This window comes from Crinia signifera, chromosome 4 (assembly GCF_055691185.1).
Source record: "Crinia signifera chromosome 4, ASM5569118v1, whole genome shotgun sequence".
Lineage (NCBI taxonomy): Eukaryota > Metazoa > Chordata > Amphibia > Anura > Myobatrachidae > Crinia > Crinia signifera.
Genome location: NC_139220.1, coordinates 91,413,982 through 91,438,357, shown reverse-complemented (window position 1 = coordinate 91,438,357; position 24,376 = coordinate 91,413,982). Strand labels below are relative to the sequence as shown.

The following is a 24,376-nucleotide window of genomic DNA, read 5'->3' as shown; positions in this document are numbered from 1 at the left end:
GCATGGTTAAGCATCCGCAGAGAGCATTTTTACTCATGGTCATGGTCTGCGTGTCAATATTGTAACTGAAATGTCTCATAAAATATCTTAGGAATTCAAGTTTTAGGTGAAACTATTCAGTGACAACATTGCTTAGTTCAGCCTTTCACAAACACTCTTCTTTATCACTGTGACTGATCAATGTTTATTTCTCAAGTTTATGGAGTTTTTCTCTGGTGTGCGATTTGGGATAATGTGTACATTCCTCACTGGGAGCAGCGCGCAGATGACCTCATACTGTCGCTCTCCCATACACATTCCACATTTATTAGTGAAAATGTTATCAAAACAATGTATTTTACCATTGCTGTATGTGTGTGTAAACCCCTATGAAGGGAACATTGCGTGCTGCTTATGCTGCTGACTCTGAGCCTACCTGCTGGTGGATAGGGTTACAGCAGTTTATTTCCTGCAGCCTGGGCAGGGCGATAAGAGAGAGTGTGTGCAGAACAGCGACGTCACCTTCTCTGGCCGGGCTCCCGGGTGGGCGTGCCCGGGGCTGAGAGAAGAGGTGACGCCACTGTGAAGCACACGTGGTGCAGCCCATTGAGAAAAACCCAGCCTCCTCCCGCCGCTGCCCGTATAAATAGGGAGCTTGTGCGTCTCGCTGCAGCTCAGAATAAAGCCACCAAGCTAAAGTAACACAAGAAACAAACATAAGATTGGCTTTTATCCTACAGCTGTATTATTTATTTATTTTATACTGCACCCAAGACAAAGTAGTCACACAAGGCGGCTGCGTTGGAAAGTGATCCCATTATTGTTATTTTTTTTACAAGACGTGTTGGACTTTCTCTAAGCGCTATGGTCAATATGGAGATTTGTGGCATGGATTGCAGCACCCTGAGAGCCCTGCTGGCAGAGCGGGCGCACACATGCTTGGTCCTGGACTGCAGATCCTTCTTCTCCTTCAGCTCTTCTCACATCATCGGCTCCAGCAATGTCCGCTTTAGCACTATCGTGAAAAGGAGGGCTAAGGGCAGCATGGGCTTGGAACACATCATCCCCAACGAGGAGCAGAGGTGCCGACTGATTGCCGGCCTGTACGAGGCGGTGGTGCTGCTGGATGAGCGGAGCTGCGAGCTGGAGAGCCTACGGAAGGACAGCACCATGATGCTGGCAGTCAGCGCTCTGTGCAGGGACCCCCGGGGCAGCAGGATCTTCTTTCTGAAAGGTACATTCAGTTTCCCCCCTGTCCTCACTTACATCCCCTGTCTGTATTACCCCAGTCCCACTGCCTGTGATGGTCCAGTTACCCTCTGTGCTATGGTGCCTTATCTAGGTCTAATGGATGGCAAATGTTCTTTTTTTCCAGGTGGATATGAAGCCTTTTCCTCCCAGTGTTCGGAATGTTGCAGCAAATGTTCTCCCCCAGTTGGGCTAAGCTTGCCCCTGAGTGCCAGCAGTGTGCCAGGCAGTGCCGACTCCAACTGCACACCCTGTGGGACCCCACTTTATGATCAGGTCAGTACATGCTGCTTTGTGCTAATATTCTGTCTAAATAGGTAACTGGGAAAGGGTCATATTATTCTCCTGCTTCCTTTCCCACCCAGTAAGCCTAGCACTGAATATCTATCTATCTATCTATCTATCTATCTATCTATCTATCTATCTATCTATCTATCTATCTATCCTCTTAAACACTGATCAGACTAGAGCTCAGGCAACAGCTGCTGTTTCGAACATAAGCATGAGGATAATGGCTACATTGTCCCAGTTACTGTTTAGAGGAGACTGCAGGGAAGAACATTTGAATCCCCCTCTCTTTGTGATTTGTGTGTTTGACAATGACTGACCTTTTTTCTTTTTGTTACCATATTACAGGGTGGACCAGTGGAAATCCTGCCTTTCCTGTACCTGGGCAGCGCATACCATGCATCCAGAAAAGACATGTTAGATACTCTTGGCATAACTGCTCTGATCAATGTTTCTGCTAACTGCCCCAACCACTTTGAGGGACACTATCAGTACAAAAGCATCCCAGTGGAAGACAGTCACAAAGCAGACATCAGCTCCTGGTTCAATGAAGCTATTGACTTTATAGGTAAATATTTCTAAAGTGTATATATTTAATTAGTATTGAAGTTAATGTTAAGTGACTAAGTACAGTGGTTCCTATACTGTAGGGCTGAATGATTTAAGAACGCTTGGGAACCGTTGTACTTGTATGTTTATCCTCATTGTTGCTATTACTTTTAAAAAGTAAAATTTTAAGTCACTTTAAAAAAGAAAAATCTTTTCTCTACAAATACATGCTAAAAAGTAAACCATAGTACCCCCTGTTGTATCATAGACTGCCACCTAGTGGTTATCACTGTAAGCTTCCAAGAGTTTAATGAGATCATGGGGCTAATTTACAAAGCATTGAGTTCTAAAACCTGGCGCTTCTGATGTTTATCCGCAATATTTGAAAGGGCATTGCCTTTACTAGCAAGACACAGCTAGTAAAATCATTGCCCTTTAAATATCTATCAAACAGTTGGCAATGCTGTTTTAACTAAACCCCTTTAACTTAGTACCACATTTTTTATTTCTTTGAGTTACTGTAACTCGGCAGTGTCCTACTGTTCTTATGTTCAGTATATTTAACAAAGATTCCTTCAAATAACTTATTGACTTTTTTTTTTTATTTTTTTTTTCAGACTCTGTCAAAAATAAAGGGGGAAGAGTGTTTGTCCACTGCCAAGCTGGCATCTCACGTTCTGCTACAATCTGCCTTGCTTATCTGATGAGGACTAACCGTGTGAAGCTGGATGAAGCTTTTGAGTTTGTCAAGCAAAGAAGGAGCATTATTTCCCCTAATTTCAGTTTCATGGGACAGCTGCTTCAGTTTGAATCACAAGTGCTAGCACCTTCCTGTTCAGCAGAGGCTGGTAGCCCAACAATATCTGTATTGGACAGGGGAACATCTACCACTACTGTCTTCAATTTCCCTGTCTCTATCCCTGTGCACCCAGCAGCAAACTCTCTGAGTTACCTTCAAAGTCCAATCACTACATCACCAAGCTGCTAAGGTGTACAGATCGAGCGCCTGAACTGGAACACATATTCTGTATGTGTTATTTTAAGTGCAATACTTTTTAAACATCAACTTTTATTTTTATTTTTTTGCTTTTTAAGCCTTCAGTCGACTAGACTCGAAGGACAAGTTTTTTAACCAGATGAACTAGTGAAACCACAGATGACATACAACTGACATGACTTGTCTTAATTTTGGACATTCGTCCTTACCACTAAGGACCTTGAGAAAGATAGGTCACAATTGCCTTTTGTTTTACGTCTGTTTATCCGATTATAATCTCCGTTTAATGGGGATTCAACAGTATTTCCATTCCTGAACTTTTTGTACTGGTAAAAGTTGAAGAAAGGCTGCGGCCTATAAATTGTAGAGTATGTACGTCTTTTTATTTATACTGCAAGCTTCGTCCTGCCTTCAAAAGCCTAAGATTTCAGTTTTTTTTCAACGAAGCAAAGAAGAAATACCTCAGTATTTTCTGGTACTGTAATTCCTGTTTGTAATTCAAGACCAGCTTCAGTTGTTTCCAAAGCACTGATGGAAAAAAGCACTAGGCCGGAGCCTTCTTCTGAGTTTGCTGACTATTGTATATATGCTCTTATTTTATTTATGATGCAAAATAATATATTCCTTCTCCTAGGAGAAGACCATTTTTAATACAGAACTATGACTTTTTATACAGATAGAATAAATTATGAATTTGTACTGAAATGTCTCTATTTGTTCTATATCTTCCGCATGTCATTTTAAGACTCGGGAAGTAAAAATGTTTTAAGTCCAATGGACAAATTTACACACACACCACACCGCACCACATAGGAGAATGGATCGAGAGAAAATGGCTATAGTGTAGTTTATATTTACTTGCTATGTATAGTTTAGATTTACTCGCTGATATACTTGTAGCTGCTATGCAGGGGTTAAAGTGGCCATGCAGAGGTGGGGGAACTCATTTCTCTATGCCACCTAATTAACCCCCCTCCCCTACCCACATTCAGCAGAGACAGGACCAATGGTAGGGTTTTTGGTATCTCCCTACAAATTAGAATGCTTTTCTGTGAGAATTACAGTTCAGGGCCAATGTGGAAGTTTAAATGGTCCACCTCCCCATTAGAGGTGGTGGAACTCAGTTCCACCCCGTTCCCCCTCACTTTAACCCCTGCTGCTATGACTGCTTGCATTACTAGTACAATAGACAGTGTCTTGTCATATTATGCAAATATTCACATTTGTTAGCACTGAATATTTTAGCTATAATATGTCATTGTGGATTTAATCATGCATAAATAAATACAGGAACATGTGACAGACTTGAGTAACTATACGATATGAAATGCAGTAGATCACTGGTGGGATTTTAGTCATAATTTTGTGCACAAAATTATGACTTCTTAAACATAATTTTATTACATAAATGGCACCTCCTAGCAAGACTACAAAAATGGTTTAGGGTTTGCAAAAGGAAAAAAACCTATCTAGGCAGAATTCAATGAATAACCATCTACATTTTACATGAAGATAGCATGACTGATTTGATAAGTTATGAACATTCAGTTCCAGTGCCAATGTATTAATGAAATGTAATTATAAAGACGCTGATAGTTCCAACGGTCTCTCCGCGCATGACCTAAAAATATCCTTACAAAGAACTAAGCAAAAAATTGGGTTGAAGGGCAGACTAAATGGGCCAAGTGGTTCTTACCCGCCATCAAATTGTATGTGTACTGGGATCCAAATGCATGGGGCGTAAAGCTATTTTCTTATAGCCTGAGGTGCCCATACACATGCCGATGTGTGCTGTGCGATTTTGGGCACTTGTAGGGGAATGCGATGCAATTTTAGCCCCCTTTTTTTTTTTGTTTATTGTTACCTAATGGACATTGCATCGCATGTACTACAAAACTGATGTGATGCGATGTAGCACAAAAAGTACTGCCTGCAGATACTTTTTGTGCTATACAATATTGTACCCGCGGGGACACGCATCGCATGTGCGACCCGCAGGTACACAGTGCGATTTTAACCGATGCGTTTTAAACTTTAAAAGTTCAAAACGCATGTTAAAATCGCAACGTGTATGGGCACCTTAAGAAAATACAAGAGCCAAAATATTTATCGAAGAACACCTTTATATACAGTGCACACTATAGCGGTGGTTCCCTGTGTGCCTAGGCACCCTGGGGTGCCTCAAGACACTTGCAGGGGTGCCTTGGATTGGTGGTCTAGGACAAATTTAATAGGCAAAACCAGAGTTTGTGGCCTCCAATCATGAAATATGTGGCAAGCAAAAGCATATATTGTTCCTCACTACATAATTGATCCTAAGGTTGATATATAAACACAATTTACTTAATTTAATATTTTTTCTAAACTTCTCATCAACAAACTTTTGACCTAGGTGTGCCTTGAAAAATATTCTGATAGTCTAGTGCCGTGGTTCAAAAAAGTTTGGGAACCACTGCACTATAGTGTTTGTTTGTTTGTTTAATAAAATGACCAGTGTTCACTGTAGTGTGCATATATTTTTACCCACTATATTAAAATATTTCTACACACACATGATAAGAGCTAACCTGGACTGCCATGGAAGTTGCACCCACACAGTGAGTGGATGAATTCTTCATCCACCAAACATATTTGGGAGGAGATGTATTAATCCTGGGAAAGAAAGTACCAACCAATCAGCTGCTAGCTGTCATTTTACTGGTTGTGTTTAAAAAATGATAGGAGCTGATTGGTTAGTACTTTCCAATGTATCTCTCTATCCAAACTTTGATACAGCACATCGTTGGTATTTTTTTAATAAACCTGTTTTTTTTATTCAAAATAATGAAACAAGATAATATAAAGGTTTTGTTTCTCATACAATTCTTCATTGCCGTCAACCCATATAAACAATCCTTGCATCCATAACTGATCATAACTAATGTCATATGCATGTGATATGTGTGTGTGTATATATAAGTGTGTGTTTATAATAAACACATGCGTTCATATGGGATGGTTTGTGTGCGTTGACATACACACGTGTGTGTGTATATATATATATATATATATATATATATATATATATATAAATATATATACAGTATGGAGGTGGCGGCACTCATAGGACTTACAATAAATAACGAGGGACACCAGTGTGTCAAGCGACGTTTCGGTCTATTTATTTCAGACCGTTTTCAAGCTCATCATGAGCTTGAAAACGGTCTGAAATAAATAGACCGAAACGTCGCTTGACACACTGGTGTCCCTCGTTATTTATTGCAAGTCCTATGAGTGCCGCCTCTTCCATACTGTATATTTGGTGTCTCTACACCTAGGAAGGCACCGAGGCAATTGCTCATCGTCAACCTAAGGAGTGCCGACTCAATTGTGTTATATATAATGAAGAGATCGCCAAGAAAGAGATCTCTGCAAAAATAGTGTTTAGATTTTTTTCTCTAGGTAACTACATGTTTTCTAGATTTCTGTCAAGTCTATCTGGATTTGTGTACATCTAAAGGGCCATTGAATATATGATTAAATCTGTGCTATTTGGGGGCAATAAACTCTTTAAACATTGCATATTTCCCATATTTCCTGTATAGGATTTGCTAAATAAATCCCAAGGTTAATGAACTCTCCTAAAAGAACATTTCCATAGTAATCGTTTTCAGAAATATGGTAACCATAATGACGTAAAGATTAATGATGCATAAAGTTACTAATGCATTGGTAAACGCAGATAATATATGATATCTCAGAACAGGAGACCGTGACATGTACCATAAGTGCTAACAGCCTGTAAACGTAAGATAATATTGATTGATGTGACATATGTACCTTCTGTACATCCGTTTGACAGACCACAAAAGTAGTTTCTTTTCCTTTTGTCTGATATCATATAGCGGCCTTAAAGTAATGATTGTCCTGTGTCGCAGTAGTTTTATTATTACCAATTCAAGCTTGTTCTTTTATGACTTATTCCAACCAGTGCTTCATTGAAAGAAATAAAGAAAAAATAAATGAAAATGTAGTGTAGCCACTGAGCTACACGTTTTTCCTTATTGCTCACTGCACTACATTTTGCATTGTATCATAATTAACCACTTTTTTTTACTATGGTTGGAAAGTAAAAAAAAAAAACAGCTAACCACAGCACCAGTCCTGGATGAAGATCATGTTTTACATCCATCTTTGCCAAGGTATGGACTATTTGTTCAGTCATCCATCAGATGATGGAGAACCGTGGGTGCACAGGCATGGCTTTGAGAATAACCAATATTATACATGATGTCACAATTGTATTTGCAGTTTTTGAATTGCTTAGTTACATTAACTTTTTTCCTACTACTAGATTGCCTTACGCAGGCAAGATTCAGAATGTATGACCAGCGGTCAGGATGACAGCAGTCTGAAGACCCGACAGCAGCATCCTGCTGAAGAGAATCCTAATGGGCTGGGTAAGTATGCTTACCCTCTATCCCTACCTTCTATCCGTAACCTTCCCTCCCCACGGCCTAATCTTAACTCTTCCCTTCTCACCAAATCGAATGCCCCCCCCCCCCCCCCAAGTGAATGCAGCCATCTCTAGGGTGTAGACTTGATAAATAGGCCCAAATTCAGTTGGTTTCTATAGCATAGAAACCAACCAGCAGCTGGCTAGTGTAAAGGTGCCCATACACTTGTAAGATTTATCTTCAGATCTGGCTGGTTGGAACAAATTCATGGCTATGGATGAGTAACAGTTTGTCAGTTTTCCAGCAGTTCCAAGCAAATGGTCAACTTTCATTTGCTCTCATCCATAACCATGTTTTTGTTCCAACCAGACAGATCTGAAGATAAATCTGCGTGTGTATGGCCACCTTTAGTCAGAATATGACAGGAAAAGTTTGCCTCTCATGCCGCCCATTTTCACTGAATTGTGTAGGGAGGGCGGCAGTGTGTGGTGGGGCCTGAGAGACTTGACTGGGGACAGTAGGCAAATATGGTTTTAGCAGTTATTGTATCGTAGCTGATGGCATAAAATGGCCATGACACATCTGCATTGTTCCAACCACTCCATGTAAACACCTCCAAATGGGGTCACTTCCTGTCAAGGACTTTTCTTTGAAGTCCTCATTGAGAGCGAGATCGCAGCAGCACATTGGAATGTGGTCATTAATACCACATCACATGCTGCTGATAATCGCTTCATTGTGTCACTTTCGCCCATAGTGTGAAAACATGAATGAAGTCCTTGGTTTAATTTGATATACATGTTTATGAGTGTAAAAAATGCAAAATAATCAAAATGGAAAACAAAAAAACGAAATGGAAAATTCCTTTATTAAAAATAATAATAATAATAATAATATGCATTACTTAATACTACTTGTGAAATGACAACAGCTTAGAGTCCATGAGATGGATTCATTGCTCTTCCTTTTACAATGGGAACTAGCCACATCCACTATGAACCAGACTCATCCAGATCACAGCACAGATAAGCTCTGTAGACTAATGAAAAAAAGAACCTGCATAGCATTTTTTCCATGCCTGCATGTTATCCTAAAGTGACTCACCCTGCAACACAAACAAACAGTTGTTGCCCCTGTATTTGTAATTTTTGGCACAGTGTGAAACAGTTTGACATGTTTACAATGTGGGCAACTGATGGTTTAAGTGAGGGGGGAGGAATAACAAACACATTTGTTATATTGTAGACACCAAGAAATCAGCCATCTCTCAATGTCATTCCACAGCAATGCTACACGGCGAGTTCAGTCCAACACAAGAACACCATCTTGTCAATATTAACTTTTTCTGCTTGAAAGAAACCTATTTATGAATGTTACAAATGTTAAATGAAAACAAATGTTTTCATCAGATATATTAAAATCAGTGCTCGGAGTGAAAATTTTGAAGTGGGGGTATGGAAAAGTGAAGGCTGTAATTATGTGGGGATGAGGCCACTCAAAGGGAGCATGTCCTAAAGTGTAGTGTAACACACCATGTACCCCTTATACACATTATATACCACAATAATAGGACCCTTTATACTATGGGCCTTATTCTAGTTCACTCTTTCTGACAAAAACCTTCTTAGATGGACAAAACCATGTGCACTGCAGGGGGGCAGATGTAAAATGTGCAGCGAGAATTAGATTTGGGTGAGTTATTTTGTTTCTGTGCAGGGTAAATACTGGCTGCTTTATTTTGACACTGCAATATAGATCTCACTTTGAAGTAAAACCCCACCCAAATCTAATTCTCTCTGCACAAGTTACATCTGCCCCACCTGCAGTGCACATGGTTTTGTCCATCTAAGAAGGATTTTGTCAGAAAGAGTGAACTAGAATAAGGCCCTATATGTACTGGTGTCCCTTATACATTATGCCACACAGTATGAGACAAAATTCACATTATGCCACACAGTATGATACAAAATTCACATTAGGCCACACAGTATGAGACAAAATTCGGTACTTATGTAGTATCTGGGCGTCCGATTTAGAAATCGGATCGGATCGCATCGCATTGCATCGCATGCGACCAAATCGTATGCGATGCGATGGTCAAGATTTTTCCATAGGATTCAATGTTAAAATGGTCTGAGTCCATTTTAACATAGAATTCAATGGGGAAAAGGGGTCCTTTTCCTTTCCCCACTATCCAAGTGGGCATGGAGTTGGGTATAAGCCTGTGGCGAGCGTAGCGAGCCACCGAGCCCCGCGAGGGGACACAGAATACTTTTTAAGAAATATGCATCCCCTCGCGGGGCTCGCTTTGCTCGCCACGCTTCGGGCTCGGTGGCTCGCTGCGCTCGCCACGCTATATAAAATCAACTCTATGCCCACTTGGATAGTGGGGAAATTAACAGGACCTTCTTAACATTGAATCCTATGCAAAATCACATCGAATCGCATCGCATCGCATCTGATTGTATGCCTTAAGGTAAGGCATACAATCACAAAATCGGACGCCCAGATGCTACATAAGTACCCAAAATTCACATTAGGCCACACAGTATGAGACAAAATTCACATGAAGTGAGCCAAAAAAAAATCACATTATGCCACACAGTATGAGACAAAATTCACATTAGGCCACACAGTATGCAACAAAATTCACATTAGGCCACACAGTATGAGACAAAATTCACATTAGGCCACACAGCATGAGACAAAATTCACATGAAGTGAGCCAAAAAAAATCACATTATGCCACACAGATTATGCCAAAATTCCCATGAAAAGACCCACAATTTACATTATGCCACATGGTATGAGCCAAAAATCACATTATGCCTCACGGTATAAGCCAAAATTTAGGGACAGAGAGAGTGACAACAAGGACACAGGGATAGAGAGAGTGACGGAAGGGACAGAGACACAGAGCAGAGACATAAGGGGTTATTTTGGTTCACTCTTTCTGACAAGTTCCTTCAAGATGGACAAAACCATGTGCACTGCAGGGGGGGGGGGGTAGATGTAAAATGTGCAGAGAGAATTTGATTTGGGTGAGCTATTTTGTTTCTGTGCAGGGAAAATACTGACTGCTTTATTTTTACGCTGCAATATAGATCTCACTTGAAGTAAAACCCCACCCAAATCTAATTCTCTCTGCACAAGTTACATCTGCCCCCCCCCCCCCTGCAGTGCAAATGGTCTTGTCCATCTAAGAAGGAACTTGTCAGAAAGAGTGAACCAAAGCAACCCCCCTAGGGAGTATAAGCGGAGACATGGAGAGTGTTAGCAGGGACAGAGGGAGTGAAAGTGGGGACAAAAAGTGTGACAGCAGGGACAGAGGGATGGACAGATGCAGGGCCGGATTAACAATGGGCCTGATGGAGCTACAGCTCCAGGCCCACTCTCCAAATAGGCCCATTTTGTAGTTGAGGGTCAGGGCTTTCCAACAAGCCCGGCCCCGCTTTGCTAGCCTCCCGGGAACTGGAGATACCGCCAGGCAAAGCTGAACATTTTCCCCATAGGATAACATGAGACCCTCTAATTCCGACCCCCACCTGGTTCCAACGGCATCACAGAAGCTCGAGGTTGATCTCAGTCTAACCCAAATTGCTGGACCTTCAATTTGATACCAGGTTGGTCCATATGGGTTCATTGGTTCCAGAGATATTGCGGGTAAACCGATTTTTTCGTTTCTGAAATGTAATTTTATGGCTGTTCATGTTGTTTGAGGACAGATTTCTCTGGAACCAAATGGCCCAGTTTCACAGGACCAAAATCATTCGAAGCCTACATGTAAATGGGTCATTTGGCTCCGAAGATATAGCTGGTTGTTTAAAGGGGGGAAGGGGAGGGGGGGTGGGTAGTTTTCTCTCATCACACCAGAAAATGCAGGAACTAGGCTGGTGTAATAGGGGCCAGCCCTGGTAAATCCCTGCATTTTCTAGTGTGAAAGGGGTATTATTTCAAATGGCCGGGACCTGCATTTCTCTGAAAACAACCGGACAGCCCCCTGCTCTCTGTCCGGCTGTCAATGGCTGTCATTTCTGCACGGCGGCGTCTGTCCCCCAGTTACCGCAAGCAAGTATTCCCCCATGGCAATGAGCATGAAACCCCTGGCAATGAGCATGGAACCCCTGGCAATGAGCATATAGGTAAGCAACATTTATGTAGCATAATTTTTAATAGGCATTGTGGTGTTTGGCTTAATACATGATGGACATTATGCTGTGTGGCTTAACATGCAATGGGCATTATGGTGCAAAGGTACTTGTTTCCTAGAACGGCGCCCATCGCAGGCATCGCATGTACATCGCATGCCATTATAATGGCATGCGATGCGACCAATGCGATGCCCGCTATTTTACATAGAAATGCATGGTAAAATGTAAATCGCGTCGGTCGCATCGCATGCGGCCAAAAAATCGCATGCGATGCGACCGACGTGATTACCGACTTTACATAGGGAACAATGTTAAATGGCCCAATTGACCCGATTTCACATAGGGAACAATGTTAAATGGCCCACAGACCCCAAATAGCCACCCTGAAGTCTGAAACGCCCCCCCCACCAATTGTTAACGCCACCCCACGATCAACGTCAACCTGAAGCGTGGCGAGCGGCGACGGTACGTGTCATCCGACCTTTTCATACCCCCACTATCCACGTCGGCGTGGAGTTGAGAATAGAAAGTGTGGTGAGCACAGCGAGCCACCGAGCCCGAAGCGTGGCGAGCCCCGCGAGGGGACGCGGATACCTGTGAAGCCCGCGAGCGTATAGCTGTAAAGGTATCCGTGTCCGCTCGCCATGCTTCGGGCTCGGTGGCTGGCTGCGCTCGCCACACTTTCTATTCTCAACTCGACGCCGACGTGGATAGTGGGGGTATGAAAAGGTCAGAGGACGCGTACCACCACGCTCGCCACGCTTCGGGTTGACGTTGATCGTGGGGTGGCGTTAACAATTGGGGGGGGCCATTTCACACTTCAGGGTGGGTATTTGGGGTCTGTGGGCCATTTAACATTGTTCCCTATGTGAAATCGGGTCAATTGGGCCATTTAACATTGTTCCCTATGTAAAATCGCGGTAATTGCGTCGGTCGCATCGCATGTGATTTTTTGGCCGCATGCGATGCGACCGACGCAATTTTTTTACTTGCGATACCTAAGATCAATATCGTGAGCGCCGTTCTAGGAAACAAGTACCGGTGTAAATTTTGAATGCGCGCCTTTGGCGCGCAATGCCCCTGTTTATGAAGCATATTGTGCATTATTGCTCAATCTGTTTGGTATAGTGTGTATTTTGGCTCAATCCAAGCGGCAAAATGGAAATTTTGCCTTAATCTGTGTGGCATAATGTGAATTTTGACTCAATCCGTGTGCCATAGTGTGAATTTTTGACTCAGTCGGTGTGAATTTTTGCTCATTCCATGTGGCATAATGTGTAACAGGCAAGTACAGTATAAAGGGGTTACTATTTTGTTGCATGATTTGTATAAGGAGTATATGAGGTCCGGTATGATATGCCGGTGGTCGGAATCCCGGCAGTCAAAATACTGACGCTGGAATCCCGACCGTCACAATGCCGACAAGGGGGGGCTGTGGATCGCTCCCCCTTGCAGGCACACTGCACTGGCCACACAGCGAGCCCGGTGCCTCGCTACGCTCGGCACACTATTTTATTCTCCCGCTATGACCACATAAAAGGTGCTGAAATGTTGACTACCAAGTTTTGGCTTTCAGTATTTTTTTTTATGACTGGAGTGCTGCCTCACCCCGCAAGTATCTTATGATCTTAGGACATCAGCATCCTGTGGGTGCACCTTTGGATGGCACCCGCCAATATATCTCCCTGCATTTTTCCTATGCCAACCCCCTGCCTTTTCCAGGCATATGTAATTAGTTGAAAGTAGTTACACAAATAGAGACACACTCATAAGCAGACCACCCAACCAGAACACTGGCCACGCCCCCCACATTATTAGGTGCTGGCCACAACCCCTATTATTGCGCATAATAGGCCCTTGATAATTTTCAGCTCCAGGCCCATTTAGACCTTAATCTGGCTCTGGACAGATGAAGTGTCTGCAGGGACAGAAGGGTGACAACGAGTGACAGCAGGGATAGGTAGAATTACAACAGGGTCCTGGTGATGTTACTGAACGATATTGTACAGTGTGTGTATGCAGAATGTCGACCACATGTTGAACCACCAATATTGTTAATGATATAGGTAGACCCACGGGTTATCTAGTGATTAGGACTCATTAGTATGTTCCTATGTACTTCATGAGTATGTGTAAGAGGGCAATTCTGTATTATTAAAAAGAAGGCAGCTAATAAGCTCTCCCCTTCCCACCACCATGCCAGGGATCAAACACACCTGGATGTCCAGTGGCATTAAGGACACGACAAGTGTCCCCACTTTCGAATCAGTGGCAAAGAAATGCCGGTATGCCCTACTACCACATGCCGGCCCTCTTCGACCACTGATTCAAATGTTGGTTGAGATTTAATAGGATGAGAGATTCAGAAAGTGAAAGATTTGGTGAGAAATCGGCAATCTCAAAATCAAACTGGTTTTGCAGTGTAAATGATTGCTGCTTTAAAAAAAACCTGGAGATTTCTTACCAAATATCTCACTTTCTGAATCTCTCATCCTATTAAATCTCACCGTAATGTTTCCTATTGATTCCTTTCATGTTTGACTAAACTATAATATTTTAATGTTTAGTGTTAGGTGAATGTATATTTGACAGACTAGCATTTATATAATAAATTATACCAGTTCTACAATGTTAGCTTTTACTGAAAATTGATTGTCCTGATCTATCAATGTGGGCAAATGCCAAATACTAGACCATCAGGTCCCGTAGAATCTGCAGGCAGATGCCGAAAGTGACAGATGTTCAGTACATTGCATGGGCCCTGGACCTGGACTGTGCATGTGTAGTATTTGTCTGAAATGGACACCGATCAGCTGCAGACTGTCATGGATTGCCAGTCTGCAGGTGTTTATGGGTAGGAGACAGTAATGATGCAGGGATCTCTGCTGAAAGGTTGAGATTTCCTTGCCTCTCTGCTGGATCTGCAGCGGCTGGTTGGCACAACCCCATGGGCCATTTAGTCGGCCAATAGTGTTGCAGGCGATCTAATGCTGCCTCCTAGGATGCAGCACAAATCACTGATGCAAGCAGAAGGTTCCTGCACCATTAACACATTAGTGCTATTTAGGGGCGGATCCAGGAAAAAATGACAGGGGGGCACCAAGATAGGGGGGGGGGGGGTGTTAGTGGTGCCAGTGAGCTGCACGCTCAGAGAGCAGAGAAAAAGAGGGGGAGAGCAGATAGAGGGTGGAAATGGGATTAAAAATAGGCCCTGGCATTGAAAGTATGCAGGCCTACCTTGGCGTCAATAGTGAAGTATGTAGCTCGCTTGCGGTCTGACAACCAATCAGGAGTGGTGTCTCCTGATTGGCTGCCGGACCACGAACGAGGTCCGATTGGCTTGCGGACCCGGCAGGCTGCTGCAGGAGCGCAAGATTTAAAATAGCCGGGAATCGGGACCTAGGGCTGCTGCAGTGTCCCGACAATACAGCCGGCTGTAAATTGTTTCCGGCGGCGGGCGGGAGCTAAAGTAAAAAAAAATAAGTGTCAGAAATGACAGGGGGGGGGGGGGGACGTGCCCGGGTGCCCCCCCCCCCCTAAATCCGCGCATGGTGTTATTGCTGTACATGGCAATCATAGCATTTTAAACACATCTGAATCAGGCCCACTGTGCAATGGGTCTCCTCCCACAGTTCAAGAGAAAGACATATTAGTAGGTCAATTGGCTTTTCCCATAAGTGTTTCCATGTTGATGGTAGGGATTTTGCGGGGTCTATGTACTAAGCCTTGGAGAGAGATAAAGGGGGCAGAGATAAAGTACCAGCCAATCAGCTTCTAAATGCCATGTTACAGGATATGTTAGGAAAATGGCAGGAGCTGGTTGGTTGGTACTTTATTTTGGCCATTTTCTCTCTCTCTCCAAGACTTAGATCCTGATTCAGACCTGACCACTGGGCTGTGGGATTTCGGGGCCAGCGATCAGGTAAACGCCGTCGCACCGACCCTCTGCCCACTGCTCCTGTGCATGACCACAAACACATTTGCAGCCATACACACTGGGAAAATCACTTACCATCCAATAATGTTTCCCCTTGACTTACTCAGAGCTGCGATGGCGGTGGGGAGAAGGAGGCTGCTGATGACTTCAATGGCTAGGGAACGCCTGCGTTTTTCAGGACACTCAAAGAAATGCTGTGTTTCAGTCCCCCAAACCCACAGGGTGTCAATCATCCTTTGGATGAATGGTTAGCAAAATTTTTTACACTTTACATTTTCTTATATAGCGCAGCATATTCTATTACGTTTGACAATTGAATACAACAGTGATCAAACAAACTGGGCAGAAACAAACCAACATAAGGTAGGAGGGCCCTGCTCGCAATCTTACAATCTATAGCAGTGATGGCTAACCTTGACACTCCAGCTGTTGTTGAACTACACATCCCACCATGCCCTGCTACAATTTTACTATTTGGTCATGCTAAAACTGATGCAGAGCATGCTGGGATGTCTAGTTCAACAACAGCTGGAATGTCAAGGTTACCCATCACTGATCTGTAGGCACATGCTTACTGTGGGTGTAGGCATTTGCAGCCATTCCATAATTGGCAGTCCTCTGATGAACTCTGAATCAGGCCCTTAGTACTGTATATAGGCGATTATGACTCTAAACTCTAATGGGCGATACCTACCAAATATGGTGGTATCACCTTCTGCAAATGTGATGTGCTTTCAGTCCTATTGGGAGAAGAGGGCTATAAAAATAAAAATCTATGACTATTTTAATCTGTTCACCAGATACTAGTAAATACGTCATATAGCATGTGGTATGATTTCAAAAGAACTGAACATAAAGTCAGCGTGATCATACTCCAGCCAGAAAGTATGTACAACAGGCAACAGAAAGCATGTGGGGCATCAATATGGTGATATTGAGGAGCTGAGGCAAAATCTGTGAAAAAAATATTTTGTGGGCCACCCGGGCACGCTGTGAAGCAAATCATTTGTCCCCCATGATAGCTGTTCAGGGTCTCACAGGCTACTTGAACCAGCCTGTGTAATTAGTCCCACTCCCTTCATGGTGCTCCTGATAACATCCAATAGGATAGCTTTTATGTCGTACTTCAATTCAGTTTGACAGATGAGCAGATATCTGACCGTATGAAATAAAGATAGTAATATATAGATATATATATCTATATATCTATATAGATATATATATATCTATATATCTATATATCTATATATATATATATATATATATATATATATATATATATATTAGAGATGAGCGGGTCCGGATCTCCGGGATCGACAGATCCGAATATCGCGATCCGAGCCGAGCCGGCTCGGGAGTTCCCACCTAAATTCCGGACCGAAAACGAGGCAAAACGTCATCATTGCGCTGTCGGATTCTCGCGGGATCTGGATTCTATATAAGACGCACGCGCGCCTCGCCATCTTTACTCCAGCATAGGAGAGGGAAGAGGGTGGTTGTGCTCTGTGCTGTGTGCTGTGCTATAATATAATAATAATATATTATTTTGCTGCTGCTCACTCGATTAGGGTCTGCAGGGGCTGCTGTACACAAGTCCAGTGTACAGGGGCTGCAGTGGCCAGTGTACAAGGGGCTGTGTTCAGTGTGACAGGGCCTGTGTACAGTGTGACAGGGTTTGTGTCCAGTGTACAGGGGTTGTGTCCAGTGTACAGGGGCTGTGTACAGGGGTTGTGTCCAGTGTACAGGGGTTGTGTCCAGTGTACAGGAGCTGTGTCCAGTGTGACGGCTGTGTCCAGTGTACAGGAGCTGTGTTTCAGGGTGGTGTCCAGAGGCTGTGTCCATTGTCACTCATCCATAACCATACTTTTGTTCCAACCAGCCAGATCTGAAGATAAATCTTACTAGTGTATGGGCACCTTAAGGTCCACATGTATGTGATGCCCACTGCTGTCGCTTAGCTTAGTCATCCAGCTACCTCAGTATACCCTTTTGGCCCAACTACAGTAAATGAAAACAATTTTGTAAGCTGTGAAGTGATCAAAATTGACTAGAAATGAGTGGAAACTAATGTTATTGAGGTTAATAATACTTAATAATACAAAACCAAAACCCGAAAAAGTGGCCGCCGCACATCTCTAATATATATATATTATTTGTCACCCCCATTCAGGTAAAAAATATTAAATTAATCATGTATTAACATTTAACACTGCATACGTGGTTTATATGATCATTTGCCCCTGCGGCAAACACTATGTGGGGATGACAACCCGCACCTTTAAGGAGAGAATGGGTCTCCATCAGTCAGCCATCAAAGCTGCACTGATGGGGAAACCGATGGAGCAACCCGTTGCAGCCCATTTTTGTGAAGCAGGCCATCAGTTATCTACTCTTAGATACAAAATCATAGACCACATCCCCCCTCTCCCTAGGGGTGGAGACAGAGCTAACCTTCTGCTTAAACGTGAATCATTCTGGATTCATACACTCCAAACTGTATCCCCTAAGGGGTTTAATGAACGTATTTCATGGAACAGTATCATGCACTAGGATAATGTTTGTTTTTTCTATTACACATGGTCCTTTCTTGTTGTGTTTGGATTGTAACAGATGTACTTTTCATTCATTGCCGTTTTTATCATTTTTTCTTACAGCCGGAGCCGCGTTGCTATGCCAGCGGAGACGCTAGTTGTATCTCATGAATATTTAAGTCTTGATGACATCATCTGGGAGCGACAATTACACCCCAGTGCAGCGTGCCGCCCAGCAGCCCGGCTCTGTCTGTGTGTCACGTATGGTGGGGATATAAGGTGAGCTTTTTAATGTTGTTATTATCTGATGAACTACTTTGTTTGCTTCAAACTCCGTGGTGCCGCCTTAGTGCTTTCTTGGTTAAGTACTCCTGGCTTTCTATATATATATATATATATATATATATATATATATATAGCAAGAAGAAGTGGGGTCTGAAGCAAATCAGAGACCACACCGTGGCACTCCAGGTTTTTTTTTAAAAGATGCAAGAAGCTGTTTAATGACTTTTCGGGGGTCTCAGCCCCCGTCTTCAGATAACAAGACGGGGGCTGAGACCCCCGAAACGTCATTAAACAGCTTCTTGCAACTTTTAAAAAAAAATCTGGAGTGCCGTGGTGTGGTCTCTGATTTGCTTCAGACCCCACTTCTTCTTGCTATTGTTATTCATCAAAGGCACCCGGGTGGCTGATCATCATTGAGGCAGTGCCGGCTCGCAGCACCCATATATATATATATATATATATATATATATATATATATATATATATATATATATATATATACTTTAAAAAATTCCATTCGCCCTGATGTAGATGAGTTTGTGGAATTTGTGATTTGCATATTTATCAGTCTGCCATGTGAGAAGTCATGATTAGCACTGCTCAGTCTTCATTCCAGGACTTCCTAGAGATCATTCTAGCATTGTCTATAGCAGTAGTCAGAATGGAGTCACTGAGAGTAGTACCGAATATGGCTGGTGATAGGACACTACTGTAAGACACTACTGTATGACAGACTAGAGTGACATTTCAATGCGTCTGTATATGTCACCTGCCGGAAAAGCACAAGCGGAAAAAGCGCCTAGGTACAAATGCAAGTGGACTTGTTATGACATCATAGTAAAAATGACAGAGGTTGGACACATAAACAATCCAAAAGTAATTGCACTGATTGTGGTATTTGGTAACTTATTAAGGTATACTACTGAGAAATACATACAGGTAAATGTTTCCGGTGATTATAAAAGATAAACAACTTTGCCACCTGAGAAACTTTGGTGGTGGCTTTGCTGGGTGAATCAGCCATTTTTCTTACCCTATGTGTGGGTGATTCCCTGATCCACCTCTCGCCATGTATGTAATGTGCCAGAGTGGCATGTTCTTCTGTCCTCAGTGTAACACATTCCTAGCCATTACGCTGCATGTCCGATCGTGTCAAGGACTATTGCATAGTGGAGGTGGCAGTGGCAATAAAAATATGCCTTCCTACATGACTCCGTCCACAATGTACAAATTACTGGACATAGCCCATTTAATTTATGAGTGCTCTGATCTGTGCTGAAACACCTTTTTCATCAACAAAGGAGATTGCAATCATAAAGTAAGAGGGATGTCCAGAGAGGCATAGCATTTAGTACCTTTTAGAGAAAATGACCTTATGCTGCTCTTTCAGTGGTGTAAGGGGTTCCTAAACCCTGGTTCCGGCCCTTAAAGTAAGATGGTAATGCAGGATGTGATGTTCCCTTTTCTGTTTGGCACTGTTCATTGGCCATTTTGCACTTTATAAATAACCTCATCAGTCAAAGTCAAAAAGAGTCAGGGACCAGTCAGCTGATAAACATATAAATAGCATCAATCAAAGAATAGGCACCAGGTGCTCTGTAAGCTCCTATTTATAAGTGTGCAATGGTTCGTTCCTTTTACTGACCTGACACTTTCATTTTAGGCACACCTGGAGTGATTTGCTAATTAATTAATTAATCTTTGAAAGTTGTCTGAACTTCCGAATTCTTTCAATTGGCTAGCTTACCTTAGTTATAAGCTGGACATTTTACTGGTTCATAGGCTTGGTGTGACATTAGTGGACTGTAAATACTGAATGCCTGTGTATAGGTGACAGAGTAACAATATACTATACCAATAATTTAATGATTATTTGATCTCCCATGGCATTATTGATTTTGGCATGTCTATGGTGCCAATTCGCTGAGGGTGGTTACTAGGTAACCTACTGTATGTGATATTATCCATGCACAGGCTGCTCAGTAGAACAGGCAATATTTAAGATTAGTTGTCAATGCAATAAGGAATCTGTTCAGTGTGATGCATGATCTCACAGGGACAGGTCATGCCAGAAGTAAAGTGATCGCATAACCAAACTCTTTACTTCCTTTGTCCTTCTGTTCTTAACTGAAGATGGCTACCAAGGCCAAGCTCTGCAATGCAAATCATTTTGGCAACATTACTGTCAGATTACTATTACTTGGGGCATTGGGGCAGATTTATCAAGCCCGGTAAAGTGCTAAAGTGGAAGGTGATAACCCATCAGCCAATCAACTCCTGTCATTTTTTAAACCCATAAGTTGACAATTAGCTGCTGATTGGCTGGTGCGTTATAACCTTCCACTTTATCACTTCACCAGGCTTGATAAATCTGCCCCATTGTGTCATATTGCCTTAGGGCAGTGGTTCCCAAACTTTTTGAATCGCGGCATCCTTAAGTATCAGAATATTTTTCACGGCACCCCTAGGCCAAAAGTTGGCTACTAATTTCACAAAAAAATATTAAGTAAGTTGTGATTTAAATGTTTTCCTTAGGTCCAGTTATGTGGTGAGAAACATGATTCACTTCTGTTTACCCACATATTCTTAATTGGAAGCCACAAGCACTGATTTTGCCTATTTCATTGGCCATAAATAATTAGGTTGGTGGTCTAGAACCAATTCAGAGGCACCCCTGCAAGTGCTCCGAGGCACCCCAGGGAGCCTAGGCGCACAGTTTGGGAACCACTGCCTTAGGGGCTAATTTACCCAGAGAAACCATGGTTATACAGCAGTCATAAAGCAATATATGTTAAATTGTTATGTAGGGTACACACCAGAACGATTAGGGCTCAATCCCATCAATCTGGATCCAATTTCAACCCATTGTATGTAGATTGGGCATGTTTTTTTGCATGTTTTGAACCAATTCCGATCCGATTCCAATCCGATGTGCGTCCCCGCTGTCGTTTGATCATTTTACAGAACCTACCTGCTGCAGGTAGGATCTGTAAAAGACCCATTCAACTGGATACAGACTCAGATCGGATTGGGATCGGATTGGATGCAGATTGTTAGCAGATCGTGTGCTCCAACAAATCGTGCGACCATCGCACAATCTGCTAACGATCTACTAGCAATCAGGATCGTTCTGGTGTGTACCAGGCATTACTAACCTGTAGTAATATTGGGCTATGTATTTAAATATATATATATATATATATATATATATATATATATAATATCCACTGTTGGTCGGCACTCGTCACAATAGTAAATCCAGGTGCACTCCACAATGATAAGTAGACATCCAAAATAAAGAGGCACTCCGATGTAGTGTAAAGTAAAGGCTGTATTTAGCGCCAAGCGCTTTCGGGGTACAAAGCCCCTTCCTCAGGGCACAGCAACAACAACCAAAACATATCAAAGTGACCCAAATAAATACCCTTACCTGTCCTGCAGCCGTCCATTTCGCGCCAAGCGCCGGCGTCTGACCCGCCGGATGTCGTCATCACGGAACTTCCGCTGGGACGCATTCCAAGCCAACGGGGAGCGTTCATGCGTTCCACCCGTCTTCCTGTTTGCGTTCCACTGTCGTCACGGACGCGATCTACATGGCTGGGTCTCTCACCAAGCGCCTGTAAAATACGTAAATGGACGGAACATGTTAGACAGGCCGGTGCCACCTATCAAAAGTGCAAACATAAATAAAAGAACACCAATAATACATACATACATAATGGCAAAATTACAGTTCCAGGAAAACAGAATACAAGAGATAGCATGGTAAGATGTACACAGTGTGTACATCTTACCATGCTATCTCTTGTATTCTGTTTTCCTGGAACTGTAATTTTGCCATTATGTATGTATGTATTATTGGTGTTCTTTTATTTATGTTTGCACTTTTGATAGGTGGCACCGGCCTGTCTAACATGTTCCGTCCATTTACGTATTTTACAGGCGCTTGGTGAGAGACCCAGCCATGTAGATCGCGTCCGTGACGACAGTGGAACGCAAACAGGAAGACGGGTGGAACGCATGAACGCTCCCCGTTGGCTTGGAATGCGTCCCAGCGGAAGTTCCGTGATGACGACATCCGGCGGGTCAGACGCCGGCGCTTGGCGCGAAATGGACGGCTGCAGGACAGGTAAGGGTATTTATTTGGGTCACTTTGATATGTTTTGGTTGTTGTTGCTGTGCCCTGAGGAAGGGGCTTTGTACCCCGAAAGCGCTTGGCGCTAAATACAGCCTTTACTTTACACTACATCGGAGTGCCTCTTTATTTTGGATGTCTATATATATATATATATATATATACATATTGGATGATACTTGGTTTGTGAAATTTCTTTACTTTCCTATCCTATATAATAAAAGGCTAATGCTGCTCCTCACCTGTATGGGGGGAATTAAAGTGTTTTGCGTCCTGGCATCCACTAAATGCCACGCAATGTAGAAATTCAAGTGCGTGCACAGCAACTGGCTCTGACATAGCGGTTATGTTGTTCTGTCATCTTGATCGACTGGTAACTAGTTAATCTATAAAACCTGTCTCGGTGATTCATTTGAGCTTTCAGTATCGTTAACAGTATATTGTTCATATAGTCTAGTGCAGTGGTCTCCAACCTGTAGCTTGCGAGCTGCCAGTAGCTCACGGTCATAGTTTAGGTAGCTCGTCTAGCTACAGTACTGCTGTCAGCTGGGATTAAGTGCCTGAAATCAGGACCTAAATCCGGGAGCCACCACAAGGCAGGAAGAGAGAACCCAGAAGCCACCGGCAGCTGCAGAGGGATCCAGTGTCATTGTCCCATAGCAGACTGGAGGCTGCTCCGGTGACCCAAAAAGATGCACACCACCAGTAGCTACTGGTGGGTGACAGCAGAACAGCTGACACTCCCACAGAGATAAGTGAGGGAGTCTCTGCGAGATGGAGAGGGGATCCGTTGGATGTTGGCCAGACAGGTACGGGAAACACATGAGAAATTAGCAGATTTTTAAAAAAAACATTTTTAGTAGCACTTCAAGCTCATCGCTTCTCGGCCTTTTGGCTAAGATCAAGTGTAGTATCTGTTCTTATCAGTGGGTATGGACTGGCCTCTGGCAGAGAATAGAGAAAGGCTGGACTGAGTAGCTGCTCTGATGGGCGGAGGGTGTGGGACCCCTCTTTTTTGCCTGGGAGTGGTGAAAAGTCTGGCTGAGTACTTTCACCTCTGCCTTTGGAAGGAGGGGTTGTTTCCGTAAATCCACTGGTAAGAGGGGGGGGGAAACACTGGGCCTAGTAGTTTGACTCTTGATGGGGTTCGTAGCCCCCGAAGGATGAGACAGCGAAAGGCTCAGTCTATTATCCATTCCCAAGGAGCGGAGAAAGGCTGGGACTGAGTAGATGGCTCCTGTTCCAGAGGTTCGTAGCCTCTGATGGGGAGACCGCGAAAGGCCCAGCCTAGTACCTTAACCTTGGGATTGGAGAAACACTGAGACTGAGTAGATTGCTCTTCCGAGGGGGTCGCAGCCCCTAAGGGAGTCAGCCGAAAAGCCCAGTGGAGTACCCATTCCCATGCCAGGGGCTGGAAAGTGCCCTATGATGGGAGCAGAGAAACACTTGGTCGGACGCTGATCGGTCGGCTGCTTGGAGTCCGCGGCTGCACTGTGCCCACGGGGAAACTCGGTGGTGCTGAATATGCACGGGTGATCCCAAAATCACCATGCACTAGCACTGCGCACTTCCCTCTAGGTTAGCGCTTCACGTCCTTACCTCGTCCTTTTGGATGGACAATTTTTCACACCCCCACCCCGGCCTTCTGGCTAGGGTCTTCTTTATTATTTATTTATTTTCCTTCTCACGTTCGTCACTTTCACATTTTCTGTTTTTTTGTAGTTTGTCACGTTTTTTTGGGTAGTGTGGTCGACCCTTACGGGCCTTCCATTTCCCCAACGTGCCAAAGCTCTCGCCTTTTGGGGAGAGCTGCGGTACCCCTGAGGACAACCCCGAGCCG

The 24,376-nt window shown here is 43.3% G+C and overlaps 1 protein-coding gene and 1 pseudogene across 1 annotated transcript; both read left to right on the top strand.

Annotated features, from left to right (window-relative positions):
- The first annotated feature begins 634 nt into the window (after positions 1 to 634).
- On the top strand, positions 635 to 3,766 carry DUSP1 (dual specificity phosphatase 1). Its single transcript, XM_083181989.1, has 4 exons — positions 635 to 1,213; positions 1,355 to 1,503; positions 1,864 to 2,083; positions 2,682 to 3,766. Exons 1-4 carry the CDS (start codon positions 844 to 846, stop codon positions 3,050 to 3,052), a joined length of 1,110 nt encoding a protein of 369 aa, XP_083038115.1. The 5' UTR covers positions 635 to 843; the 3' UTR covers positions 3,053 to 3,766.
- A 19,645-nt stretch (positions 3,767 to 23,411) lies between these two features.
- On the top strand, positions 23,412 to 23,631 carry LOC146076260 (U2 spliceosomal RNA; annotated as a pseudogene).
- The last annotated feature ends 745 nt before the right edge of the window (positions 23,632 to 24,376 follow it).

Bases quoted from the DNA above. Each gene is read 5' to 3' on its own strand.
- DUSP1 (XM_083181989.1), top strand. From the start codon at position 844: ATGGTCAATATGGAGATTTGTGGCATGGATTGCAGCACCCTGAGAGCC. The intron at 1,214-1,354 runs GTACATTCAGTT...CTTTTTTTCCAG, and splicing joins CAGGATCTTCTTTCTGAAAG to GTGGATATGAAGCCTTTTCC. The intron at 2,084-2,681 runs GTAAATATTTCT...TTTTTTTTTCAG, and splicing joins TGAAGCTATTGACTTTATAG to ACTCTGTCAAAAATAAAGGG.